Raw genomic sequence first — 26071 nt, forward strand, 5'->3', positions numbered from 1 at the left:
GAATTGTCTCAGTACAATCAAATTATTCTCACATTTGGTCTTACACGTGTGTATGGGCACTAACTTCAGTCACACGTCTTACATTTGAACTGAACAGCTTTTCTCTTATAAAAATTAGCAGTCGATTTATTGTTGTTAAATTTAGATTTAATCTGTATTGGCATAATTATTCTATTTTACTGTGTTTTACTTCAAATACCGTAGTTATTTATTGGATTTGCTTTTGAAACATGTTTGATAGTTGAAAATTAATATGTTTATGCCTAAATAGTGTTTGAAAAAACCTTGATTAAATAAGTTGTCTTAGAAATAAGGTGATATACTGTAAATGAAGGTGCTGAAATTATTAGTAATTATTATTGTTAAAGGAGAATATGTAAAAAGTTACCCTTATGCTAAAAAAAGCAAATATACATTTTTCAAATATCAATATATTGTATGTTGTAATTATAAATAGAACAGTACACAGTACACAACAAAATACCTAAACAGCTATCCATTTATTTTGCAAAAAACTTTCATAAGATAGTGTTTTTAAATGTGTTTTTCGCTGTATTTATTTTATAACTTAAAAAAAAAACCCAACTGCACAATAAAGAAATACAGTTTTATCTATTTTTGCAAATAAACTTTTTTAAATGTTTTGCTGTCTTAAATTACAATCAAGTCAACTCACCATATACATTTTTTCTGGTGGTGAGTTGCTGTAACGTATAAAAATAAGTTGAAATTGCTTAACTTGATTTGATAAATTCAAGTCATGTAAAAACTTTGGATGCAGAGTTTTATGATTGTGACAGTCTTAAAAACATTACTCCATAAAGCCGTTTTTCACATTTTCATGTAGTTGAATATCCTCTTTTCCTTTAAGAAGTTTAGATATGTGAATATAAAACCCTTGGGAAAATGAACCAAGGGAACCATTTGGTTTTCTTTCTTTTATACTTTCAACTATGATATAGCACAGTATGGTTCAACAAATCATTATCGATGTGAATAAAATGTACAGTATGTGAAGGCCAAAGATATTTGAGAATTAAACACATTCGTTTTTGTAGCTTGGAATGACCAGAAATATGAACAAACATGCTTTTTTATTTAGATTTTTGTCATTGACTTCTTTTCATTCTTTTTCGAGTCAAACATCTGTTGCCTTTCAATTTCACAACATAAAACAAAAATCTATTGTATTTAAGAGAAGACAAAAAATTTAAAACACATATGAGGGGAACGAGTCATGGCAGACCCTGTAAGTTTTAAAGTATACTTTGTGAAATGTCTTCAAGATACAAGTTGAATGTTAAACAATGTCTTTGCTTTATTCAAATATGATTATAAATGCTGTTTAATATTTTCTCTTTGCTATATTGAATCTTTTCAAACATAAATTCACAGAATTACAGTATAAAGAATGTGAAGCTGAAGCACTATGTTGCAGGGATGCCATCTTGGGAGGATCATACTCCACTGCCATTATGTACTGGTACTTGTTTTGTTTGATGCTGTTTATGGAGAAATCGAAAGTGAAAAACCATGGCCTTTTGCTGAACGATTCTGCATAATAATTGCGGTCTTTAGCACAGCAAGACCGACCTTCCATAGTTATATTCAAACAAGAAAAAACAAAACACTGCATTGAACACACTAGCAGCCGTCCTCCCAAGATGGCGTAACATTCAACGTGACGTCGATTATCAAGCTCTATAAACAAATAATTCACTTCTAATTATTCTTTGTTTTTCTCAAATTTCTACAACCAATTTTGGTACGTTTTACACCTTTTTATTCCAGTCTAAAACAATCACACAGAACAAAATATCATCATGTCAGCTAAAGCGTCTAACAGAATCACGCGAGTGTCTTCGCTCCTATTGGATGCATTCCTGGACACGCCCACCCCTCACCTATGGCAGCTGTCCCTCATCACCGAATGGCGGCTGTCATTGAAAATGATTGACGTTCGGTTGCAGCTATCATTTAGAAGGCATCTCTGTGGGTTTTGGGACAGAGGATGTCTTGCATGCGTAAATCTGGAGCTGTTTGTAATCTAGATGAAAAGTGAGAATGAAAAGTAATCTGTCTGCATGCCCGCCCCCCTCTCTCTCTCTCTCTCTCTCTCCCTCTCTCTTTCTCTCTCTCTCTCTCTGCTCACTGCTCTTTCATTAAATGAAATTCAGCCGGCGTGTAGGTGGAGAAACACACATCTTCTCACACTGGCTCTCAGCTCGGTCCAGACGTGCCACTCCGTCAAAGTAATTGTGCCATTCGCTGTTTCTGCTAATGAGAAGAGAAAATATGATCAGACCATTATTTGTGGCCTCTCTCTCTCTCTCTCTCTCTCTCTCTCTGTCTCTCTCTCGCACACACATCCATTTGTAATTATTCCTCAGAGACAGTCTTATACCTGCAATGGTGTGACTTTAATCCCACACAGTTGAAGTGCTATCTCTTCTCTTGCTCTCACTCTCTCTCTCTCGTTCTTTCTCTGTATAAATGCATCTGTTTGTGATGGAATTGTTGGAAATGTTCAAATTTCCAGTTTCCTTAATCGTTTCTTATTGATTTCACAAAAAAATGTGTTTAGTGCTTAACATAAAACCGTGCCATATCATTGTGAAAATTGACCACAGTTTTACCTTTTTATTTTACAGCAAATACTATGGTTAAACTGTGGTTATTATGGTAAACCACTTTTTCATCAATACACTAAATATGTGGCCTGATGAGCTTCAGTGTTTTAATTATTTTTCTGCAGGGATCATTCATTACGGTAAAGAGGTTGTGTTTTTGACTCATATCTACTTGTGTTCACATGGCTGCAGAGAATTTTTTTATCTTAATATTCTAAAGCGAAGAACGCAGAAGAGATCGAATGTGTTTGCTGGTTTGTTTTGTGACTTTGTGTAATTGTCTAATTAGTCACTGTTTGACTTCATGTTATCTCTCATTTCCAGAGGCTAGAAAATCCCTCGGTGCTGTTCCTGGTTCCAGATTATCATCACGTGAGCACACGCATGTTACACTAGACGCTTAATAATGTCTGAATGTCATTACTGTACATCTGAAATGAAATATCAAAGCAAATGTTGATGTGAGAGCTTATAAAACTGATCACTGACCACAAAGCAGCACAGCAAGCAGTATTGATGTAACATTTGCCAAATACCAATTTAAATGAGACTAAATGGGGAGCAAATGTTTCGCTTGAATCTCATCTGCGTCTCAGATTTTTTCATGAAAAAAGAGTCAAAAACAATCACTGTCCACTAGAGTTTCAGAAGAGATCTCAACAAGGAGCTGCAATCAAACATCCAGATCCAGATTATTGGGATATCAACAGATTTAACGCGACATTAAACTAAGCTGGTCTATATGCATTCTATTTTTTAACAGTGATTGAAAAGTTAGTAAAAAGTAGTAATTGCACTCATTTCTTATGAATTATACATTTTAAATTAAGTTTTTTTTTTCTGACTGGTCCCATCGGTTCAGACATCACTCCTAACTCCCTCATTATTCACAGATGTGATTACAAATGTGTGTTATTCTGAATCGGCACAATGTATATTATATTTTTATTTATTATTTTCCCCAGCAAATGTGTTTCTAATTAATATATATTTTTAAATCATTCTTATAAGTCCCTGAAGGTTTTAAATATGTGAACAATTCATCAGGGAAGATTAAAAGCGAGATGACATAAAATGACATTTTTCTGTCCAGGAAGTTAAAAACCATCGGGTGGGTATTAATCAGAAATTTTAAACATCCTAAAGTAGACATTAATATGATGTTTCACTGTTTCTCTTGAACAGATTTAAAGCAAGCGTCTCTTTAAATTGCTTGCGTATGTGTGATAAGAGTTTAAACCTCGGTTGACTAGATTTGCTGTTTTCAGTGTATGGAAAAACACTGGGACTTTAAAAGGATTAAATACTTTGTTGACAAGCACTTTCTTATATTGTTTAGATATTTCCGAAACCCAGTTACAAACAAAAAGGGTGCCAAATAATAATGATTTATGGCAAAAAAATTATGAAATAATGAGATACGAGGTCTCAGAAAGACGGCAGCGATTTAACCTTTTGCAACGTAATGTCTATCTAATGAGAAATTCAATTGAGTCGCACCATTTAATGGAGCTTGTTTGACATAATGTATGTTACGTTACATCACTTTACACTTGGTTATTTAAAGAGTAAATTAGATTTTTAAGGTTCTACTTTGGTTAATGGAGTGTCCAACAACAGGTTTACATACATACACAATGTATAAACACTTTCATTTTCTAATAATAGGGTGTTATTATTGCCTAACTTCTTGACTGACTGTCTAATGATTCGTTCAGCAATTCATCTGTCTAATCCCCTCCTTTCTGTCAGCCTAGTCTGATCTGATTGGACAGATGGTCTGGTCTGCTGTGATTGGTTTATTGTGTGCAGGGTTCCAAATAGAATGTAGGCGGTCATTACAAAGAGTGACGCAAATCTGACCCGAAACTGAAATTAAAACGCCAGACGACTCGTTCGCGTGATTCGGAGCCGACTCTTTTCCCCCAAGCCAATAACTTTGTTATTTGTTCACTTTCGGCTTAACAACTGCTTACATTCACACACAGCAACATTATACACTACATGAAATTTCATTTAAAGGACATTGTAATAGTTAAAAAAAATACATGAATGTCCAACATAATCAGATCTGAAATTCTCCTAATGGAATATTTAGCTACTGATTTCTGAATTTCAAACCTTCTAAAATCTCAGTGATGTCTAGGAGAAATGACCTTAAATAATGAAAATACCTTTATAGAGTATTTTTTTTCCATTGAAACAATACAGACAGATGCTCTTTCATCATATCTTGAACACAATAATTATTATGCTTTGTTTATTTTACAAATCACGGCTCCTCATATTCTTTTCATTTTCTGTCATCATTTTGTGACATTTGTCGAAGTCCGCTGTCAGCACGGCTGTGATATAAATGAAAAGGTGCTCATTTTCCAGCCCTGAAAACTCTAATGGAAACTTTAATTATACCTCATGTCAAATTGGCCTCAGTAGCGATCACAAGCCGTCACTGGTGACTTTGACATGTTTCCAAATGTTCCCGGCAGTTTTCTGCTAAATTTAAAAGTAATTAAAAATGAAAGTTGTTAGTCATAATTTTCAGATATTATCGTAATAGCAACCATCTACTGCAGCCAACACCATAAAAACCAACCAGCACACAATTGAGAACATAGTGACATGCTAAAATGAAACATTATAAATTCACAATTCTTAAAACGCCATCATGTAGGCACATTTTGCTTATGCAAGCTAATGTCAATGTTAGGAAATTTCCAAGTTTCTAGTTTGTAGAATTAAAAAAAGGAGATCCTGCAGTAATAATTCTGACAGTTTCTGGGCCCATTGGTTTTTTACCGTCTGGTGCTGGCGATGCTTTTATGTTATTTCATTTTTTTTTTTTTTTTGAGCTTCCACTACTCAAACTTGATGCTCCCAAGTGATGCCATATACAGTATAATAAAAAATTTGGTTCCATGAAGAACCATTCAGACAAAACCATCTTTTTCTTACCTTTTTATAATCTAAAGAACCTTTTTTTCACCATAAAGAACGTTTTGTGAAAGGTCTAATCATCATGAAGCTTTCTTTAAAGAGAGACATTCACATGACACAGAGAAACAGGTACGTAATGATGACACTCAATGGCTGTCAATGCTTCTCCTATTTATCACCGTGACAATGTGTCCGCGTTGACATTAAACCCAGCGCTGTCAGCAGGTGATGAGAGCACATCAGCCAGCTCCAGCGCAGGGAATCCTTCCACATCTTCCTCTACAGCTGATATGACAATTCCCCTTTTTTTCAGCGAAGCCAGAGAAGACCGGTTAGAAATGATCTGGGTTTTATCACGTAATATAAAAGATAAGAGAACGAGAAGAGGCAGAGAAAGGTCATGCTGCCACACCGATGCATGGGCCACTGAAGGTCACGTAGATGTTGGATGAGATCTGCTTCATCATAATGACATCTGAGCTGGCAAGTTTAATTGTGTCAGTGCGATATCGCTCCACCTTTCAGATTTCGTCCCACTGGAGCTACTGCCGAGGAAGTTTGAACCAGTTTCATCCTGTAAGAGAAGATGGCGGCTTCTAGAGATATTGGCTATTTATCCGAGTGTGAATCTTCAAGGAAAAAATAATAAAGACAAGAAATTAAATGGAGTGTAATGTCATATGTTGCTACACTCAACAACAAAAAAGTTGCTGAACGAACTTAATTAAATTAAGGAAAACTTTTCCACGAAAAGTTGAATTAATTTCAACAACAAAATATAATTAGTTTGAAACGATTCATTATAATCTTGTTGTATGAACTTAATTGTTTTAGTAGTCTTAATTAAATTAATTTATGTCTTACCTACACTAAAATAAAAGGATATGTTCAACATTTTTTTTATATTATACATTTTTTACATTAATTAGACATTATTCCATTTAACTTCAATAAGAATAGTTTGAGTCAATAGAACAACCAACCAATCACAGTCTTTAAAAGACTGTGTCATACAGTACATAGTACATAGCACCTGGGTCAGCCCCGCCTCCACACTAACATCAACGTTTTTGTCTTTTCCTTGCTCAGAGTTTCTCTCAGATGGATCCTGAATCGTTTAAAGCTAAGACTCCTACATAGATGTTTTTAAGCTACATTAAGAGCTTTCTTACAGGATTTTTAGAGGCTTTAAGAACACGGACCCATATTTGTACACAAGCTAAATGTCATGCCTACAAATTACCATTTAAAGTTTATTTCCAGAACGTACCGTTCTTGCACAAATACAGCAAAAGTTACCGAAGTGCAAACGTTACGATTTACCCCATGGTTCATCCTAACAGAGGGTAATGTGTAACACTCGCTAATTTAGTTTCAACACAAATAACTTGCTATTCACAGATCTATTATCCAGCCGTCCCTCATCTAACCATCCTTTTTTTATAGATCAATGTGGATACACATGAGAAAATGCTGCACAATTATAGAGATTAAAATATTATAAGGTTGGTTTTGGTGATTTCTACAACTAAGTAAGAAACTGAAAAACACATGAAGATATTTACTTTCATGCTGGCAAAGCACTCTTTGTCCAATATCAACCCTGAAAACACATCAAAACGTTGTCATCTAGCATTGAGAGAAAATTACCAGCTCGGTCGACCCTGTGTACCTATGAAAAACATCTGTTTTACAGTTAACCCCACATGTGACATGTTCATTTTCACAATTCATTTTGGTGAATGTAAGAGGTGCCGCCGCCTATGTTCATGTATGCAAAACATCCTGGTAGTTATACATTCAGCCATAAAGTACACATACATCTTACTTCATACACTTTCTGCAACCCTAGTTTTATCTGCTTCTCTGATTTGATCCTATAACTTTCTTTCAGAACTGCCTCCAGAAGCCCAATAAATTCTGCTCTCGCAGGCGTCATATGAATTCAGGAAAGCAACAAAGCACAGCCGAAATCAGTGTTTGTGACACATTCAGTCTGCTGAGATTACTTCATCTGCTTGATATCTGTATGCAACAGAAAGGCGTTCTTCACTGGCTGTGATATCCCACAATCCTGTGCGTGCAGAACAGTGGATGATGGAAATATATTCGGGGTTTAAATTATAGGATTAAGTGACTCTACACATTTCTTTACAAGTTATGCGAGGAGAGTTAGTTGTTTCAACTCGGAAATTGAACAAAACAATCTTTTTGGCTGGATTGCTGCTGGTTCAGAGGTTTCGTGCAACGGTAATTTAATGTCAGACTCTGTGGCTGAGAACAAAACACTTCACATCACCTCTATGGCACACACATAAAGCAAAGGAAACGTGTCTCGTAGAAGTAAAAATGTGCAGCAGACTTCACCAACGACATTGTTTAAACTTCAATAGTCAAAAACATGCCCTATGTGCTCTTTATTAGAACGAATGCATGTTATTGCGCAGCTATCCTCTTTTATAGTCCAGTTGAGTCTTAGTCAAAAATATTTATCCATAAATGATCAGCCAAAACCTTTTTGAATGTTATTGTTGAAACCAATGAAGCGGAGGTGTAAATGTATGTATTCCATTCCATTTTCTACCACTTATCCGAACTACCTCGGGTCACGGGGAGCCTGCGCCTATCTCAGGAGTCATCGGGCATCAAGGCAGGATACACCCTGGATGGAGTGCCAACCCATCGCAGGGCACACACACTCACTCATTCACTCACGCACTCACACCCTACGGACAATTTTTTCTAGAGATGCCAATCAACCTACCATGCATGTCTTTGGACCAGGGGAGGAAACCGGAGTACCCGGAGGAAACCCCCGAGGCACGGGGAGAACATGCAAACTCCACACACACAAGTCGGAAGAGGGAATCGAACCCCCAACCCTGGAGGTGCGAGGCGAACGTGCTAACCACTAAGCCACCGTGCCCACCCCTAAATGTATGTATTGTATATGTAAAATAATCTGGATTTCGGTCATTTTTATGAGAAATGTCTGAGTTCATACTGAATATTGTTGACATCTCTTCTGAAACGATTTCTAACTCTTTTTTTCTCAGGACAAATATCTGAGATGCAGATGAGAAATGTCAATTTGCTCTCATTATAACTCATCGATGTGTGGGAGAAATAATTGGATATTAAAAGCATCTCATATGTAATTGTGTTCATGGTTATGGCTGTTAGTAGGCACACATCGGTGTGATTATTGTAAATAAAATTTATTGCACTCATGGCATGAGGAATAAATAGCCAAACTCAAAACACATGGCGATATGAAGAATCAGAACAATGTCAAACAATAAAAATGTATTATGTAAATGATTGTTTTCTTCTTTCAACGGAATCACACCTTTATGAGAAATAGCTCTTATTGCTGCTAGCCTCAGAGCGGGTAAAAGGAAATATTTTCTAACAAACACAGTAAACACTTCAGATGAGTCTTTTCTGTCTCAATGTCTCTGAGCAGATGGATATAGAGTCAGATTTGATTGGACAGATGCCTGTAATTGACAGAACAGCATCTGGTGTTCTTGAGTACATGTGGCAATGATACTGCAGGGCTTTTTTCTGAAGGAGAATATTCCCACTATTCATTAAGTGAAGGAGAAAGAATGATGGACAACCAATGGACATATTTTAAACTGCACATAGCAGCATTCGTATGGTCTCCGATGTATTTTTATCATTATGCTGAAACTGCATCTTCGATTTCATCAGAAGAAGTTTCAGGCGTGTTTACAATATTTGCCCAATGCTTCAGTTTTGATTCTAAATTTGGAGCTTTCAGATGTCTGTTCCAGGTGCTTTGGGTTTCATAATGTGCCACAGTTGAATAAAACAGAATTTTAGTGCTGGAATGAATACGTGTCTTAGTCCACACCTTTAGGGGGTGGTTTCCCGGACGTGTTTGAGACTAAACCCAGACTAATTTAAATGATAGAAGCTTCTTGATCGGAAACAACTTCCAACGATTTATCTTAAAATATATCAGTGTGATAGTTTTGTCTCAAGATTTACATCAGCAATGTTTTTAAAAATTATTTAAACATCCTAATTTAAAACAATCCCTATCTGGGAAACTGCCCCCTAATGTTTACTAAAACTGACAAAATTACAGGAAAAGACTGGGGGTGTAATTTTACAGGGAAATCCGTTATTTCAACGTTTATTTCTGGTGATCCAGGTGCCAGAAAAGATTTCTTTTTTTTCTGTTTATTTTTGAAATACAGTCAAAAACTATAAAATTACAGAACAAGACAACACATTTACAAGAAAAAAGGGAAAAACTCCTAAATATGTCCTTGTATCCTATAATTTTACAGAAAAAACTATTTTTATATTTTTTTTCCAGATTACAGAAGATTTTGTTACAGTGAAAAGATTAATTTCATGTTGCTTCTTATTACATTACATTCTGTTCAAATCACTTTTATTATCAGAAAGTAATAAGTAGAGACGATTTCATTGGTTTCCGGCCATTGCCCAAAGTTAACTTCCAGGCATAGTGTGTTATTATTGGTTTGGCTTGTGGTTAATAATATAACCATTTTGGTTTATTTATATTAACAATAATTTATATTAATTATATATTTGTTATATTATTTATTAAGACTTGCAATTAAAACAATTATATGAAGAAAAGCAGTTTGTTCATAGAAATGATGCCACCAACAGTTAGTCATCTAATTTATATAAAGTGTTAAGATACTATAGTACATATTAAATTCAGTAATCACACTTTTAAATTCACAATGAAAAATGTCATAGCATTTCATAACTTAATATTCAAGTGCCATGTGCAAACAAATTATTTTTCTTCAACAAAATCTGTTGTATCCGTTATTTGTATTTGTCAATTCAAACCTACTGCTGTTATAAATCTTTGTGAAGTGTTTGCCTTTAAATGTCCACGAGCAAGTTTTCATTTTTAAAGGTACAGTGTATGAAATTTAGCAGCATCTAGTGGTGACGTTTTGAATTGCAGCCAACCGCTCACTCCACTCCTCCTTATGGAAGCACTACGTTGGCTGACACAGAAATAAGACCTCGTCATATTTTCACTTCTTTCCCGAAGGAGATAATGTATTTACGAAAACAACATGGTGAATTCCATGTGAGGGTACCCGCAATGTATGTAGACAGTTCATTCTATGATAATAAAAACATAACGATTCATTATGTAAGCTCTTTATACACCTCTGAACACATATTTATGTATATATCTCTGCATTACAGTCACGTTTTTCAGAATTTAAAGAGGCCGTAATTGCATCATTTTGTGCAGGGGTTTATGCAATCATTTCAACCGTCTGTTCATTCATTCTAGAGCCCTCTCTAATACCTGATATGGTTCAACCAATTACGTAGAAAACCTTGTTCTGTATAGAAAAAAATATAATGGCAGCTGTGTTTTTCTGTCATTATAGTAATTTCGATGCAGGTAGTCCAAAATGCTATTATTGCTTGAGCCCAGGGTGATGTCCATTACGAACAAACACCGGGATAAAGACTTGAATAAAGATTTTGATATTAAAATACAATTATATTGATTTTCACCGCAGTGACACGGAAAGGGTTCAAATATGGGTTGATTTGTGACTCAAAAACTGCTCTCTCTTCATTCGTCTTGAAGGTTCTGGATATTTGGCTCCACCCTGCGTGTGGCGCTCAGGGGGATTATCCTCTAATTATTTTGTCACTATATAAAAATTACAGTTGTATTCTCAGCATACGAAATGAAGAGAGCTTGTGCAAAACGGTGCGGTTAAACAAATACAGTAAGGGAAACGGGGCATGTTGTCACGCCACTCAAAGACTGACAATCATATGAAGGTTCCCTAAAAGCACCGTTGAGTTTTGATTTAAGTTCCTTAAAAAGCTTTTCAGAAACAACTGGTTTTCAAATGGTTTTCTTTGCCACTTTCAGCAAGCCATTTCTTTCTAATTATAGCTTTTAAATCCCCAGGGCGATCTCTATACTGCGAGTTGGTCGCTAAACAAGACAGACGTGTGGTTAAACTGGATGGAACGTAAAGTACATGCAGGACTGCATGGTTAATAAAATCTGACCCAATGCAAAAACTAATGTTGAGAGGAAAAGGTTGCTGATTTGCATGACTGGGGGTTTATTTTGAGTTAGAGATGAGATGGTTTAATGCCCTCAATTCCGGTACACGACAGGAGAACATAAAGTCATATGCACATTTATTTCTACATGATAGTAAACAAACTATACGAGATGGTTAAAAGAAATTGTGTGAATTCATATGATTTCATCTCAATGCACGAAAATTGAGCTTGCCAATTTGGTCCTTAAGGCACCAGCCTTGGACCACTTAATGTAATTTATTTGTTATTTTTGAAACCACGTCTAAAATGTCACTATTTATGAAAGATATCAGTGTAATAGGTGTCATGGGAACACCTCAGGCAGTAGACGAAAGAAAAATCTGTGTTCAAGTGATGTCCTATCACACTTCTCAAAGTAGAAAGTTGGAAACTGCAATGGATCGTAATGCTTGACAATAGAGCTGTCTGGTCACGCCAACCTAGAAGGCTAATTCGCCGTTTGATCCCTCAGGAGTTTCCTTTGGGTTTTTGGAATATCAGCTTTCGATTTATGAGTAAAAAGATCTCTGAAGAGACTTTAACGTTCAACAATAAAAAACTATAATGGTTGCCAGATTGGTTAAGCAGGTAAACTCTTGAGGCATTTGTAGTTCTATGGGAACTCAATCATTCATGATTTTTGGGATGTAGAACTGCTTTATATACAGATTTTATATAATTGAATGATTATCTTAAGAATAACCCCATGAATACGGGTTATAGGTGCTGGTTTGTAGGACTCAATTTAATTTAGACTGATTTACATTTTAAACCACTGTATTACGTTAATGAGGATGACATTTTTTTGTACTGCGATAATGAGAACTCAAGGGCAAAATCTGCGTAATTGCTCAAATGACAGGTTTCATGAGATTTTCACAATTCATTCTCGGCGAGATCTACACACACTCACACACACACCTAAACACACATGTGTATGTGTGTGCGGTCCCCATAAGGGAACCTGGTTAACTTAATGATGCTTATATGAAAATGTAAGAATGCAAAAAGGATTTTGGAACGGTTACATTACGTTATAATGGTTTCGTTACATTTGGGGGATAACATACACCAATACTGTAAGTGGCTATAAAAACAATATACGTTTGTGGCAAACTTGTGTGTGTGTTGTTTTTTGTTTTTGTGAAATTGTGCATTTTTGTTCTTGACAATATTAAAACCAAGCTAATTACAATTATGGCAATAAGGTATCTTTAAATGTCCAAAATTAGGAGAGAGAGAGAGAATGTCTGTCTCTGTGGGTGTGTATGCGTGTGTGTATGTTTGAGAGGGAGAGATAGAGAGAGAGAGAGAGAGAGAGAGAGAGCGCGTTTGAGAGAGAGGGCTTCGCTACTTTCATTCGGCTCACTGAGGTTTCAACTCGCATCACGAGAGTCTGTCCGTCCGTCTGTCATCTGTTACCTGATGAAGATGATGCTCATGTACACCTGTCTGCTTGGATTGCTGGTCTGCGGCACTCAAGGTAAAATAATTAAACATCTGCACGTTTACAAACAGCGGGCACGAGTCTCCGTGCGCGTCCTCAACATCCGAGGGTGTTATATTGAGAAGAATAGTTATGCTGCGATGAGAAAAAATATCTTTCTTCTGACTGGAGATGTATGACAATGTGAGAATAACCATGTTCCACTCTTTATGCATGACTGACACAAAACGACGACCTTCCGACTCTCAGTGCTTGACATGTTTTACATGCGTTTGAAACATTAGTGCTCACCAGACACTTTTATGTCGCTAGTTTTGTGAGGGAACCGACAACCCTGCATTCATTCGTCCCATTGCGGTTTTGCTTCCTGAAACAATCTGTAATGACATTTAATTTTCCTCCGTTTATTCCGTCCAGCTTGTTGTGTTTTGCTTATCTGCGTAACTTGGCGGATTTGTGCGCTGTGATGTTTCACAACGATCGTAAAGTGCGCATTAAACCTCGGCACGCGCCAGGCGGAGAGTTGAAATTTCATCGCGTTTATTTACGACGCCGTTGATTTATGTCTGGTCTCTTCGGGTGGCGTTCACGTAGATCAAAGGGACCGTGCACGAGAGTTTCCACGCGACGCGACAGAACGAGGAGCTGACTGTAGCGCGAACGATTTGTCGCGTCGCTCCAGGGACGAAACCAGTTTGTGCGGCAGGACGACAGGTGGGGGTAGAGGACCGGTGTCCTGGTACAGTTTAACTATGTTCCTCCACGTTCTAGACCTGCTGAAAGAAACGTAATTCTTCTAATGGTTACCATTAGGAACCATCAGCTGACTAAAACCATTACAAAATTCCTTTATATAATATGTTTTGGGTCTTATTCCAGTTGGGTGTCCTATTGGTTTCCATCTGCTACATCCCCCCTCCGAAGCCAACACATAACCAGTAGAGATCCACAGAGACTGTTATTGTTTCCCAGTAAAACCAATTAAATACCTATTATAACCATTACATCCGAAAAGCTTCTGTGATGGTTTCTATTCAGTAGGGAGATTTGGTTTAGGAATGAGAGCATGATATTTCTAAGAAATTCACTTGTTTGGGATTGTGGTGTAGTCTGTTATAATTATGTTTAACATATAATGTTGCAGTGGCCACCGTGTCGCTATATAGTGTGTAAATTAACAGTGTATATGCATTATACTTAGCAGAAAACAAGACAACCAATTTGGTTTTAGCAACCAATGAATGACAGCGATATGGTCCGTATAAGAAAAATGGTGTAATACATCTTTTCTAAACGTAAAAATGTAAGTTTAGCTCTATTTAAAACTCATAGAATTCAGCAGAGATGGTTTGACTTTCTTGGAACTGGTCTGCATGTGCATTTGAAGTCATCCTCAGTTACGATAAGCCATTGTAAGATATTAACCTTGATATTTCGTTCGTTTTAACAAACACACATGTTTCTGCACTCCAGGTAGAATGTTGACATTCTCCAAGCTCGAAATGGCATTCTCCGTTTTATATCTTCATCATTTTAATGTAGAAAGTCGTCGCTGAAGGGGTTTCTCAAGAGCCCTTCTTAGCGATTCTTACAGAGCGTCACGGGTAAAAAAAACATTCCATCTTCATTTCATCTTTACGCTCAGTGTTTCTGAGGTCTGGGCTCTCGGCGCAGTGAATTATGCGCTCTGCGGCGTTGACTGCGGTTATCGTGTGCTATGTTAAGTGCTATAATTAAGAGATTTCTTTGAGTTGCGAGGAGGAATCTCAGTGGTGGGAGTATTCAAAGATTTATGTGGCGTGCCGTGCGGAGAGTATACGTCTGAAGAACATCTCCGCGGAGACACCAGCACATCCTGCTCGCTGGGGACGGGAAAGAAATGCAAAGCAAAGCAGGAGACAGCTCGACTAATGGTCATGCTCGGTCAAACCGCATGCGGTAGACACATACATTCACTTAGATAAATAAAGATTAGAAAGTAATCCCCTTTTTATTGCCCCCCATGTGAGAGAAAATGTAAACAAAAAGAACAGCTTACATTTTCAAATGGAGTATTACAATGTACTGTACAAGAATATACAGAATTTAAATGTATACATAGAATACACAATGCACAGCAAGAAAAAACTACATAGAATTAAGGACTGGTCACCTTTTGAATAAGGCTGTGCACTGCCACAATGCCAAGAGATTGTGGGGGGTTGCCAGGGCGTTTATATGACATTGTTGAATGGTTCTTTAGCGTAATGCTAGGCAGCGAATATTTGTATGATTATTTATGTTAGTCTAAACTATTAAACTACTATTATTAATACTCTGTTTATGACAGACATCTGCATTTCATGCTGTAAATGTCACTGCATCATTTAGTTCATATAGAGTAAATAGATGTACAGCTTTATATCCTTTGCATAAAAACAACTCCTGAGAAAATATTCATAAGCTGAATAAATGCTTATTCTAATCATATTTAATACGTCATTTATAGTTTTGTCTCATCAGTACTAGTATAGGAAGGAACTGATTTTAATGGGCTGCTGAATCAGGGCAGATTCACATTTACATAAAACGCAAGACAACAGTTCTTGTGCATTAAACTTACCCAACTTTTATGAAGAAAAGTCAGTTTTTCAAGTAAAGTTTGGTTATATTAAACTTAAAGGTACTTTAAAGAGTTCACTCAAAAAATTACAATTCTGCCCTCGCTCTCAAGTAAACATCTGTGTACATGTCTTTGTTGGGTCGAACACAGAGATAGATATTTGGAAGAATGCTTGTAAACAAACAGTTCTTGGACCCCATTGACTACCATTGTGGCAAAAAGGACAATGGTTGTCCAAAGTGCCCTAGAACTGTTTGCTGTCATACATTCTTCCAAATATCTTCTTTCGTGTTTAAGTGAACAAAAAGAATGATAAAGTCCTTGTCATCCCATTCTACTGAAAATAGCAACATACTTATTAGAAATAGAATAACAGTAAATAATGACTGATGTTTTTAAGTGAATTGTTGTTTTTAACTTGACATTTTCAGTATAGACTAGAACATGGAAATTTGAATCAAGTGTTTTGAAGTTATGAATGGATATTATTTCCTGCTCCAAAATGTTGCCATTGGCATGACTCAAGTCTACATTTACAGGACCTTCCGTGTCATCTTCGTCTCATAGTTTCTTCAGCAGGTATAGCAGAATTCAAAAACACAATTCCTGCAGCCAGCCTTGTAACTCTAGAGACAGCTGCGAGTGGGCGTCCAGGCCAGATTTCAAAGAAACATAGAGGAGGCTGCCAGTCTCTGTGAAGATATCTCACAGTCTTACTCGCGGTCACCTCCCATAGGAAAGAAAATTCACACAAGGGATCTTTTTAATATGTTAAAAAGTTTGTGAGGGGTGTGTCATCTAACCTGTCAATCAAACTGAAAGGAACATAAGCTGATGCCCACCCATTCCCCGTTATTCACCAGTTATTAATAATGTAATCCAGAAAAAAAATCTTAGGCCTTGTTCGCACTTGACTTCTTTTTTGAAGCTGCTTGTGTCTGTTTTAAATTACAATCCTATGGAGTAAAACGTGTTTTCAAAAAAAGTCCTGAGAGCTTTCTTAATGCCAGCGACAGAGTCTTTTTCTGCTGGTCAGAGTGTCTTTTGAGGTTGAAAAAACTTTCCTGAAAAGGACGCCCTACAGCAAGCACGTTTTTCACAGCTAACCAATAATAACCAAAATATTCCATAACAACATGCGAGGGAAGTGATTGGTCGAGAAGGCTCATGCTCGAAAAAAAATAAACTGCTGGTCGAAACGCCCGATGGAGCATACCTTTGTAGCGAGAAATTAGTATTGTAGTTTTTAAATATGTGATTGGTTATTGCAAAGACGCTGTCTGTATAATTAAAATAGACTTCCGTTGAGCTGCTTATGAAGCCTGTCTCTCTAAGCTGCCTATGTGCACAAATGCCATCTTTGAACATTGCCGGCTGCTATTTGTAACCACAACTTTTTTTACTAAAAAAGTGGCATTATTATATTATCCTTTCACAAAAAAGAAGTCAAGTGTGAACACTGCCTTATCTCATGTGATGTGAGAAATATATATATTTTATTCTCTTTTCGCTCTGTAATTAAAATTGTTATAAATGTTTCCATTTATTTACAGTGCCACCAGCCTTGTTTTTTTCTTTTTCTAAAATCACCTATTTATCTGTGGGGGTTTCATTAGTCAAAAGAAAATTGTTCAGTTTCATTGTGGAGATAAATGATGAGATTCAACAATAACAACAATAGCTGCAGTAGGTGACAGTAATGAGGGCTTTGTGGAATAATCATTGATTCTGGCTGTAATGAATCACACTGCTTTAGCTCTATAGGTGGCCTTACAAGAACACAATTCTAGTAGAAATAGCTGGTTGTATGCTGAGCACTGTCCAAAATATCCCATTCATCCTAACTGCAGTTAAAAACCTAAAGGGACAATTCACACAAAAATGAAAATTCCTTTATCATTTACTCCAGGGGTTCCCAAACGTTTCAGCCCGCGACCCCCAAAATAACAGAGCCAGGGACTCTAGACCCCCACTGTCCTCGGAGGTGGTTAAAGTATACAAACATTGCGTGCAACTGCGCAGATGCACTTATTAGATCTATCCAAACTCTAACATAATATGACTTTATAGTCATTTACTCATTCATTTACTTGTTGTAATACATAAACCATAAAAATATTTCTACGGACGGTCAAATTTCATCAAACTGATTCAAGTGCTTTATGCAAATGCCGGGCTCTTTAAAGAATTCAAGATAGTGGTGTAGGAATTTTATAGAGAAGTATTTGTGCCACATTATCATGTGCCATGTAGATCACTTCCAGCAGGTATTTTGTGTACTGTGATGTTGTTAGCATAAGGTGTCTCCAAGTTTTTACCCGAATCTTGTTTGTTGTCACTCGCATTTATTTTGAATACGGAATATTAGCATAAAAGGAATATAAACATAGTTTAATTTGTGCTGTAAAAACAGCCTTTATTATGTGGTTGTCAAGTTGTGTACATCTGGTTGCCAGGTCATTGCTATCACAAAATATAAAATGTTGATGAGTATAACTTTAAATCTTTCTTGAAAGTTAGGTGAGGATGCTTTGATTCAACTTATAAAGGTTTACTACTGTATCTCACTGTGGAAAGGAAGAAAGATGTCTGTAGGACCTTTAACTTCACTTGCTGTTCTTAACCTAAAGAACAATCCCTAGAACTGTTGTTGTTGTGGTTGTAGAGGTCTTTTATGACTTATAAAACCAACAGTCAAAATAAAACAAACCTCTTGAGATGCTTCACAGAAAAACTTCACAAGCATCTCCTGGTACTTATGCTATCCAGCACATGTTTTTTTATAGATGCGTGTCTGTCTCTGTCTGTCTTTTTCTGAAGGACATATTTCTCTTGCTCTGAGGTTGTTCTTTTACAACTCAGAAAACATAATGGCTAAAGGAGTAGATCAGATGTAAGTATCATTTATTTCTCAGACGCTCCTTTGAAGATGTAAAATAAAATAAATTGCAGTCAATTTTTGAAATACATTAGGATACAGCTATACAATTAAAATGTGAATAGCTTGGGTCATAATTTGATCTACAAAAAATTTGATGATACATTTTCCATTTTCATATTGATTTCTCAGACTTGATGGCAGACGTTGGTCTCTTGGCAATTGTAAACACAGTTTGAGATGTCTCTTAAATCAAAACTCTAAGGCACTTAAGATCTATAGGTCTGTATCTTTTTTTTGTGTCTTTTTACATTTTTGCTAAGTCAATTTTATGTTGAATCTCAAACTTGTCTAAATGAATTAAATCAATAAATGTAAAAAGTCAGTCATTTAATGTTACAGATTGTTTTAAAATAATGATCTAAATATATTAACAAACAAATGTACCAATGTTTATAAAATACTGCAGTTGTTCTGAGCATTTCATAACAAGTCCATACGTTTCAAATCTCCTTTCTTTATTTTCTTTTTTTTGTCAAAGTCGTTAAAATTCAGGACTAACTGCCCTTGTCAATTTATGGTAAATTATGCTATGGTAGTTGTGTTCAGAGGTAATGAGGTTTGTGCATTTCAGCCAAGATGTACATCACATCATTTATAAGCGTATGTTGAGTTGTTTTCACAAACTCATTTAATGATGTTTGTGTTGGAAGGCGTAATGATGCTTCTTTTGTATAAGCGCTGATGTTTACTGTTTTACTGGTTATTAGTTAAGCAATGATAGTGTAAGTGTACGCGATAAGGCAGTCACATGCATTGTTTGCTCAATAGAGCTAATGGTGTTTGTTATCAGATGCTTTGGAGGCTGCTAGAATGAAAGAATGCTGTTTGCTATCAGATCCTGTGGAGTTTGTTAGGTTGAGGGAAGGGTGTCTGTTTTCAGAAAAATGAGAGGTTGTTAGAATGAGTGAATAGTGTTTGTTATCAGACGCTTTGGAGTTCTTTAGAATAAGGTAATGAGCAACTAGCCCATTAATGAGAGTCGCGATGCATCTTCCACATCCCTACTTTGGAGTTCTTTAGAAGAAGGCAATGTTGATGTTATCACACTTCGGACTTTGTTAGAATGAGTAAATAGTGTTTATCAAACGCTGTGATATTTGTTAAAAGGAGGGAACAGTGATTGTTTTTTTATATAAGGCGCTGTGGAGTTCTCTAGAATGAGGGAGTGTTGTTGGTTATCAGACGCTGTAGAATTTGTTAAAAGGAGGGAATGGTGTTTGTTATCAGGCGCTGTGGAGTTCTCTAGAATGAGGGGATGTTGTTTGTTAAAAAGAGGGAACCGTGTTTGTTTCTGACTGAGCTGTGATACTGCGGTGGGAAAAGAGTGCTCAGGTTATCAGCACGCATTGAGTGGGTAGCTTCATTTATCACAGCCACTGTGGTGAGGCACAGAGACACACAGCACCCTCTGTTCTTTGTCTGTCGAGTAAAGGACTTTTGCATAAACATATTCCATTATGTTACTACATTTCCCGTGATCCTTTAGTCTAGGCAGTGATGCTAATGGGTATTGTTAATCACAGGTCCCCAGATCCAATCTCTGTTTACTACTCCTAGGGTTTTTTTATTGACATGTACTGCACATTTGCTCGAGACAGATACATTGCTACCGTGTAGAATAAGACTTATATTTATATGAAGAATGGTCAAATACTATGGTTTGTTCTTACAGTACAATGCCCCTTTTGATACGTATCCTGACGGCATCAGTACCTCTAGTACCAGAGAAATCTCTGCCAGCAATGCTTGCTGCCTCTAGTCCAAGCGTTAACAGTCTCAAAGGCAAGCGTGGCTCTCCATGCCCTGTCTAAGTGATGCTAGCAGCCACCAAAGTGAGATGAGAGAATAATAAACTCTAAGACAGAGGATTTGCAGCCTGTCATCCCCGGAGGACTGCAGAACCAGTTTTCCTCGTGGTCTACAGAGGTGTGTAATAGGGACTGTGGGGAGATGGGCTGGTCCTTAGATCCCCAGGTCAGCGGAAATGCAGGAGAATCATGTAAATACATGGTAGACAGAGACAGATTGAGTACAAACTCGGAAATACAGTGTGAATAAATAGAAAATATAGTCAAAAGCCTGCTTGAATATGCTGAAAAGCACAAAACGGATGAACACATGGTGTATGAAAAACGAAAATATATAAAAATACGTTTGCATTCATTAAGCACATAAGTGGTACTTGACTGTGTTATGATTGCCGTAATGGTTGAATGGTTGTCAGGGCGTTGCTAAGGCTTTGAGTATTTTTTATTCTGTGTTGGTTGCCTACTTACAAGTGTTTTTGATATTTGGGTTTTCTATATTTAGGAGTCTATTGATTTATTTATTAACGGACAACAATGATGTCTTATCATAATAGCACACTGTTGTCAACTTGTGTCATGCTTCAAGATGTCTTTCAAGTAGCACAGGTGGTGTGAGATGGGTAACGCGAGTTCATCACATTCTTGTTTTAGGCATAAACCTTATTTATTTTTAATAGAATATCTTATTACCTCTGATTATGCTTCGAATAAGAAAAATGATTTGCTAGTGGGAGAAGAAAAATAAACGACATTCAAGATGTATTCCCTCAGTATGTATGAGCCTTAGTGGATTTTGCATTACTGATAAGATGCATTTCGTGTATTTTGTTTCAAAGATTTACTTAAAGTTATTTTTAATTTAATAACTTGTTTAACTAGCAATTTGGTGGCCACTGTTCTCAACTTGTCTCAAATCTCCAGCTCGTATAGTTTTTTGGGAGGCAAAACGCAGTAGTATACTAAACCTGCGGCAAACAAGCACCCATTCTCAGAAGTGTATTTAGGGTTGACTTGAAATTCAAGGGTCAGTAGAAGAGCCTTTCTGGTCAGGGGAAATCAGCGTCCCTATGTAACTCTATCTGCGTTGGCGTCCTGCTTTCTGTAAAATAACCCGAGGTCATTGTTTGTTTGAGCATATATACTGAAGGTCAGCGTAGCGGTAAGAGGAGACAACACAGTCGACCATCCTATTAGCCTCAGTTAAAAGCAAAAAGTAATCAGAACCCAGTCTGGACCGACCACATCAGACCTTCCGGAGGAGTAATGGTGTGGCGGTGCAGGTTCAGTGCCACTTGAGTTAGTAAGCAAAGCAAAACCTTCAACATGTTTTTTTCTGAACCTGTAAACTCAGGTGTTGCCGCCAGGAAGGGGTCTCCGCAGCTCCAATGTAACACAATTCACGGATTAATTGGCCGATCCACAATGCTTGGCAGCTTCATTTGGAGCAGTCATGCCACATAAACTCCAGTATGAACAAGCTTCTCCCTTCAGGGCCAAACCAACCACCAGCACAGTCTCAAAATAACACCGGACTTGCTGCTGTCCCTCGATAGACACCATGGATAATACTCTCCCCCACTTACCCCGGGCAGCCTCAATAGCCGTCGCACCGTGGAGAACCGCTCTTTTTTCGTAATGGTTTTTTGTTTTCCTCACCCATATCGGGGCAGTTTATGGGATATTTTCTATTTTCTTTGGCATCTTTTCTTATCAGTCCTTGATGGTCCCTTTATCCCCAGGATTGACCCTGGGGTGTCGGGGTCGATTTCATACTCCTTTTCCAAAGTTGCGGATTAGTGTTTGTCGCTTTAGACTGACAACCGCACACAACGAAGACACAATTTTTAAAGCACACACCATTCCTGACACGCCAAATAGCGCAGGGAAATAGCCAGATAAAGTGTATGAGTGTGAAAGAGTTGACAATAGTAATAATCCTTGTCTCCGCTGCCCAAGACCTCTCTACGATTTTCCAGTTTACTCCCAGTAGATCAGATTAGCCGCTATTAGCATCCTTTTCATTATCTAAAGCCTCAAATCCGCTCTGTGATTCGAGAGGATCAAACCAACACAAGATGCTTTGCAAATAACAACGAACACAGGCGAGCTGTTGTAGTGAGATTAGAGCGATGGGTAGCTTATGGATATTTGCATGACTGCTGGAATACTTTGTGGTGATACAGCCAGACTTCAAATGCCATAGAATGTCTAAACACCTTTGAGCTTGAATTATTGAGTTTCGTAGAGTGTGAATGCACAGAAAAACTTACTTTATTGAACTCTACCTGACATCTTGACATTTCACAATGAGGCGGATGAATGAGAACTTTCACAGACGAAGAGACTTTCAAACTGTTCGCTGTATAAATGATACATCGGCCTGTCAGTTGTGAACCTTTGGGCTCTTTGTCAAAATCCCTTAAAGGCAGTCAGTTCAGTTAGCGGTCATCTCTGCGTTGCCCTCAGGCGGCGGTTTTGCTGTCACCCCTGTGGTTCAAGTTTTGGCTAGTTAGCCTTTTCTGCCAGTTGCCGTGACTACTGAATAATTACTGGCACCAAAAATCATCATTCATCTTTGCCAATTCATATATTCTGCTTAAATCTCTTACAGACAGCGTTAAAATTGTGCAAAAAGACAATAGTTTTGTCCTGGAAATGCCTTTTTTCTGTCATTGATTTTGCTGTTTTAGAATTGTGGTCAGACATTCAGGTTTTAAGAAGAGTTTTACCTTAAGTTCTGCTTTAAAGGCTGGGCGATACATCGCGTGATTCTTATGCTCACAGTTTCTCAATGACTTACGGTTAAATGCAGCCACATCCGAAAGCCAGAGGGCGGAGTCGCACAGAAACTTCAAAAATGGGAAACACAAGAAGAACAATTAGTTCCTGGAAATGCCAGTGGTCATATTCTATCGATGTTCTTCAAACTTTTTCAGGTATTTTCCTGATAATAAACGACACAATCTCTTTAAGACTACTTCCTACTGACCAAAGAGCCGTAGTTAACGGAAGAACTGTGCATAAAACAACGAATCGATTTAAGAATCGATTTAGACATGTATAATTAGCTAAAATCGCGATATATATCGCTCAGCCCTATTTATATACGATATTCTGAAGACCATTGATAACCAAACAACATTTCCCTCCATTGACTTCCATTGTATGGACACAAAACCCCTGAGACATTTCTCAAAATATCAATACAATGAATAAATGATGACTGAATTTTTATTTATGTGAATTATCTCAATCATTTTTATTTAGTTATTTAGTATTGCAGTTGTATTTATTTTAACATGATGACACATCTCTTGTTAAACTAATTGGCTCTTAAAACTGTAGGCAGGACTTGTTTTCACACAGCCTCCAAATTCCCGTCATTTTTTTACGTGTGCTCTTGTCTCCTTTTTCATGTAGCGTTTGATTTTTTTTACCTGCAAAGCAATCTCTCTGTAGAAGCCTCCTCCGTCCTTCTGAAGTGTTTGCCTGGCTCAGAAGAGCACATTTATTGGGAAGTGGTCTTGAGACGGAATTTTGGCACCTTGTTTTATGTGCTGAGTGGTGAAGCTCAATGACTCCGAATCAATCATTGCAATGGTAAAAGATGGCATTCGCTTTGACGGGTTCTTAATGGAGAAGACCATAGGGTATGGTCGAGGATTGATCACAGCCATCAAGCCAAAGATATAAAATATCTACAGAAAAGAGGGGGTGGAGGTTAGGGACAGTTGTTTTTGGTCTACTCTGCACACGTGACCTTAGTTGGTATGGGCCGTCACTTATGGAAATGATCGGAATCACAGTTTTATCTCGGAATAAATTGTCTCGAAAGCTGCTATTTCTGTGGGAACGCAGCATTTAGTGATGCTGTTGGACACGGTAAACAATAACGTCACATTTCTCAGCATCATCTGTATGCATCGCGTTCTCTGAGGTCGCAGGAATCGGCAGCACATCATCCACCCGCGCAGTAATTCTTACCATCTCCAGCCACGTGATGATTCAGCACAAGCGCATGTAAAACAGCCACACGTCCTCATTCATCCTGCTCTTATTGCAGCTCAGCAGAAGCCCCATTCATCCCCTGCTCATCTTCTCTTCATTCTCGGTACACGGCCATGAATCCATCACCCCCGTGTTGTACTTGCTCTGAACACGCTATCGGCTCAGGCTCTCTCGCATTAAAGAAGATAGATTGCATATACAAACAACATATTGATGCTTTTTTGAGCAAGTCAAGTTAAAACATGTTATTGAGAACTGGGTCACTTGTTGACATTGACACCGTGGATGGAAGTGTGTGTATGAGGAGTTTCATAATCAACTTCCATTGTTGTTGTTTTGAGGGTTATGAGTCCAACACCTGAAGGTTTTAAAAGAGGACCCGCAGACATTTATTTTCAGTCTGGTATGACAAGCACGCGAATGGATGATGGCGATGTGGCTGTGTCTGTGATGCATCAGTGTCAAAAAAACGTGTGATGTGATGGCGGCCAATAGGAGTGAAGACACTGGAGATAATGTGATATGTCATAGTTCATGTGTCAGGATATGTTCATAATGTCATGACACTGTAGTCTAGATAAGTGGTTCTTAAACGTTTTCTTTGTAAGGCCCCCTTTGTGTAGAGTGCATCCCTTTGCGCCCCCCCACAAATAAAGATGTATATTCCTAAACATAGAATGATAATTTAACCAAAAACATATTCAGTTACACAATGTTGGAACATTTATACTTTTGGTTCGTTGCATAAAGTCTATGACATATTTCTATATTTCATAAAATGCCACATAATCTGTGACCCCCTGGATCCGTTTTTGGACCCCTAGTTTGAGAACCTCTGTTAGTCTAGTTTATGTTATTACTTCTTTCATAGGTGTAGATATTGTTAGTATTAAACGAAATGCAGAGAACAGTGTCAAATTCAGAGCAAGTTTGATTTATGCATTCATAATCCTTAAAGATATTCATAACTTTAAGTATTTTTCACTGCTGTGAATTCACCTACAGAATGAATTATTTTAGAGTCAATTTGAAAATTAAATCCAAACCTTTATGATCATGTTGTTGCTACCAATATCTCATGCACTTTCCGATGTAGGACTTTTGTCCAGTAAGCAGGGCTGTGCGTTAAGTTATTTTTGCACATAGCAACGTTGGTACAAAGGTTTAAAGTTTTTTAGCACAGGCCAAACAGTTGTGTCACAAGTATACGTCTGTTATCATCTTTAAAAAAATAAGTATAGATCATCACATAAATAGACAGGTATGGATAAATTAAGGAATATCATTTTTTGGTTTTACCAAATTAGTTTTTTCCTTTTTAAGTTCTGTATTTTCAATGCTTAACATTAGTAAATACATTTGTCCACAAAAATACTCTATACTATAGTATTTAATACAGTAAACTGCTGTAAGATGTTTGTTATTATAGTTAATATTAAAATATATAGTATAGTTTTTGCTACAGTTTATAAATTTAAATATTTTTTCATCTGGTTCAAATTATGTGGACTTGAGTTTCAGTCTGCTCGACAGCTCCAATCAAACAGTGAAATGCTCGTTGAAAGTCTGTGGATAAAGTTCATGTCTTCA

The 26071-nt window shown here is 37.2% G+C and overlaps 1 protein-coding gene across 3 annotated transcripts in view; it reads left to right on the forward strand.

The window, feature by feature from the left end:
* Positions 1-13024: 13024 nt before the first annotated feature.
* The window catches only part of LOC130413659 (neural cell adhesion molecule 2-like), a 153761-nt gene continuing 140714 nt past the window's right edge, over positions 13025-26071 (forward strand). For all 3 annotated transcript variants that reach the window (XM_056739037.1, XM_056739055.1, XM_056739046.1), the window contains exon 1: positions 13025-13158. In XM_056739037.1, the coding sequence (XP_056595015.1) occupies positions 13101-13158 (58 nt within the window). In that variant the 5' untranslated portion in view covers positions 13025-13100. The remainder of the gene's footprint in view (positions 13159-26071) is intronic.

This window comes from Triplophysa dalaica, chromosome 2 (assembly GCF_015846415.1).
Source record: "Triplophysa dalaica isolate WHDGS20190420 chromosome 2, ASM1584641v1, whole genome shotgun sequence".
NCBI classification, from domain to species: Eukaryota; Metazoa; Chordata; class Actinopteri; order Cypriniformes; family Nemacheilidae; genus Triplophysa; species Triplophysa dalaica.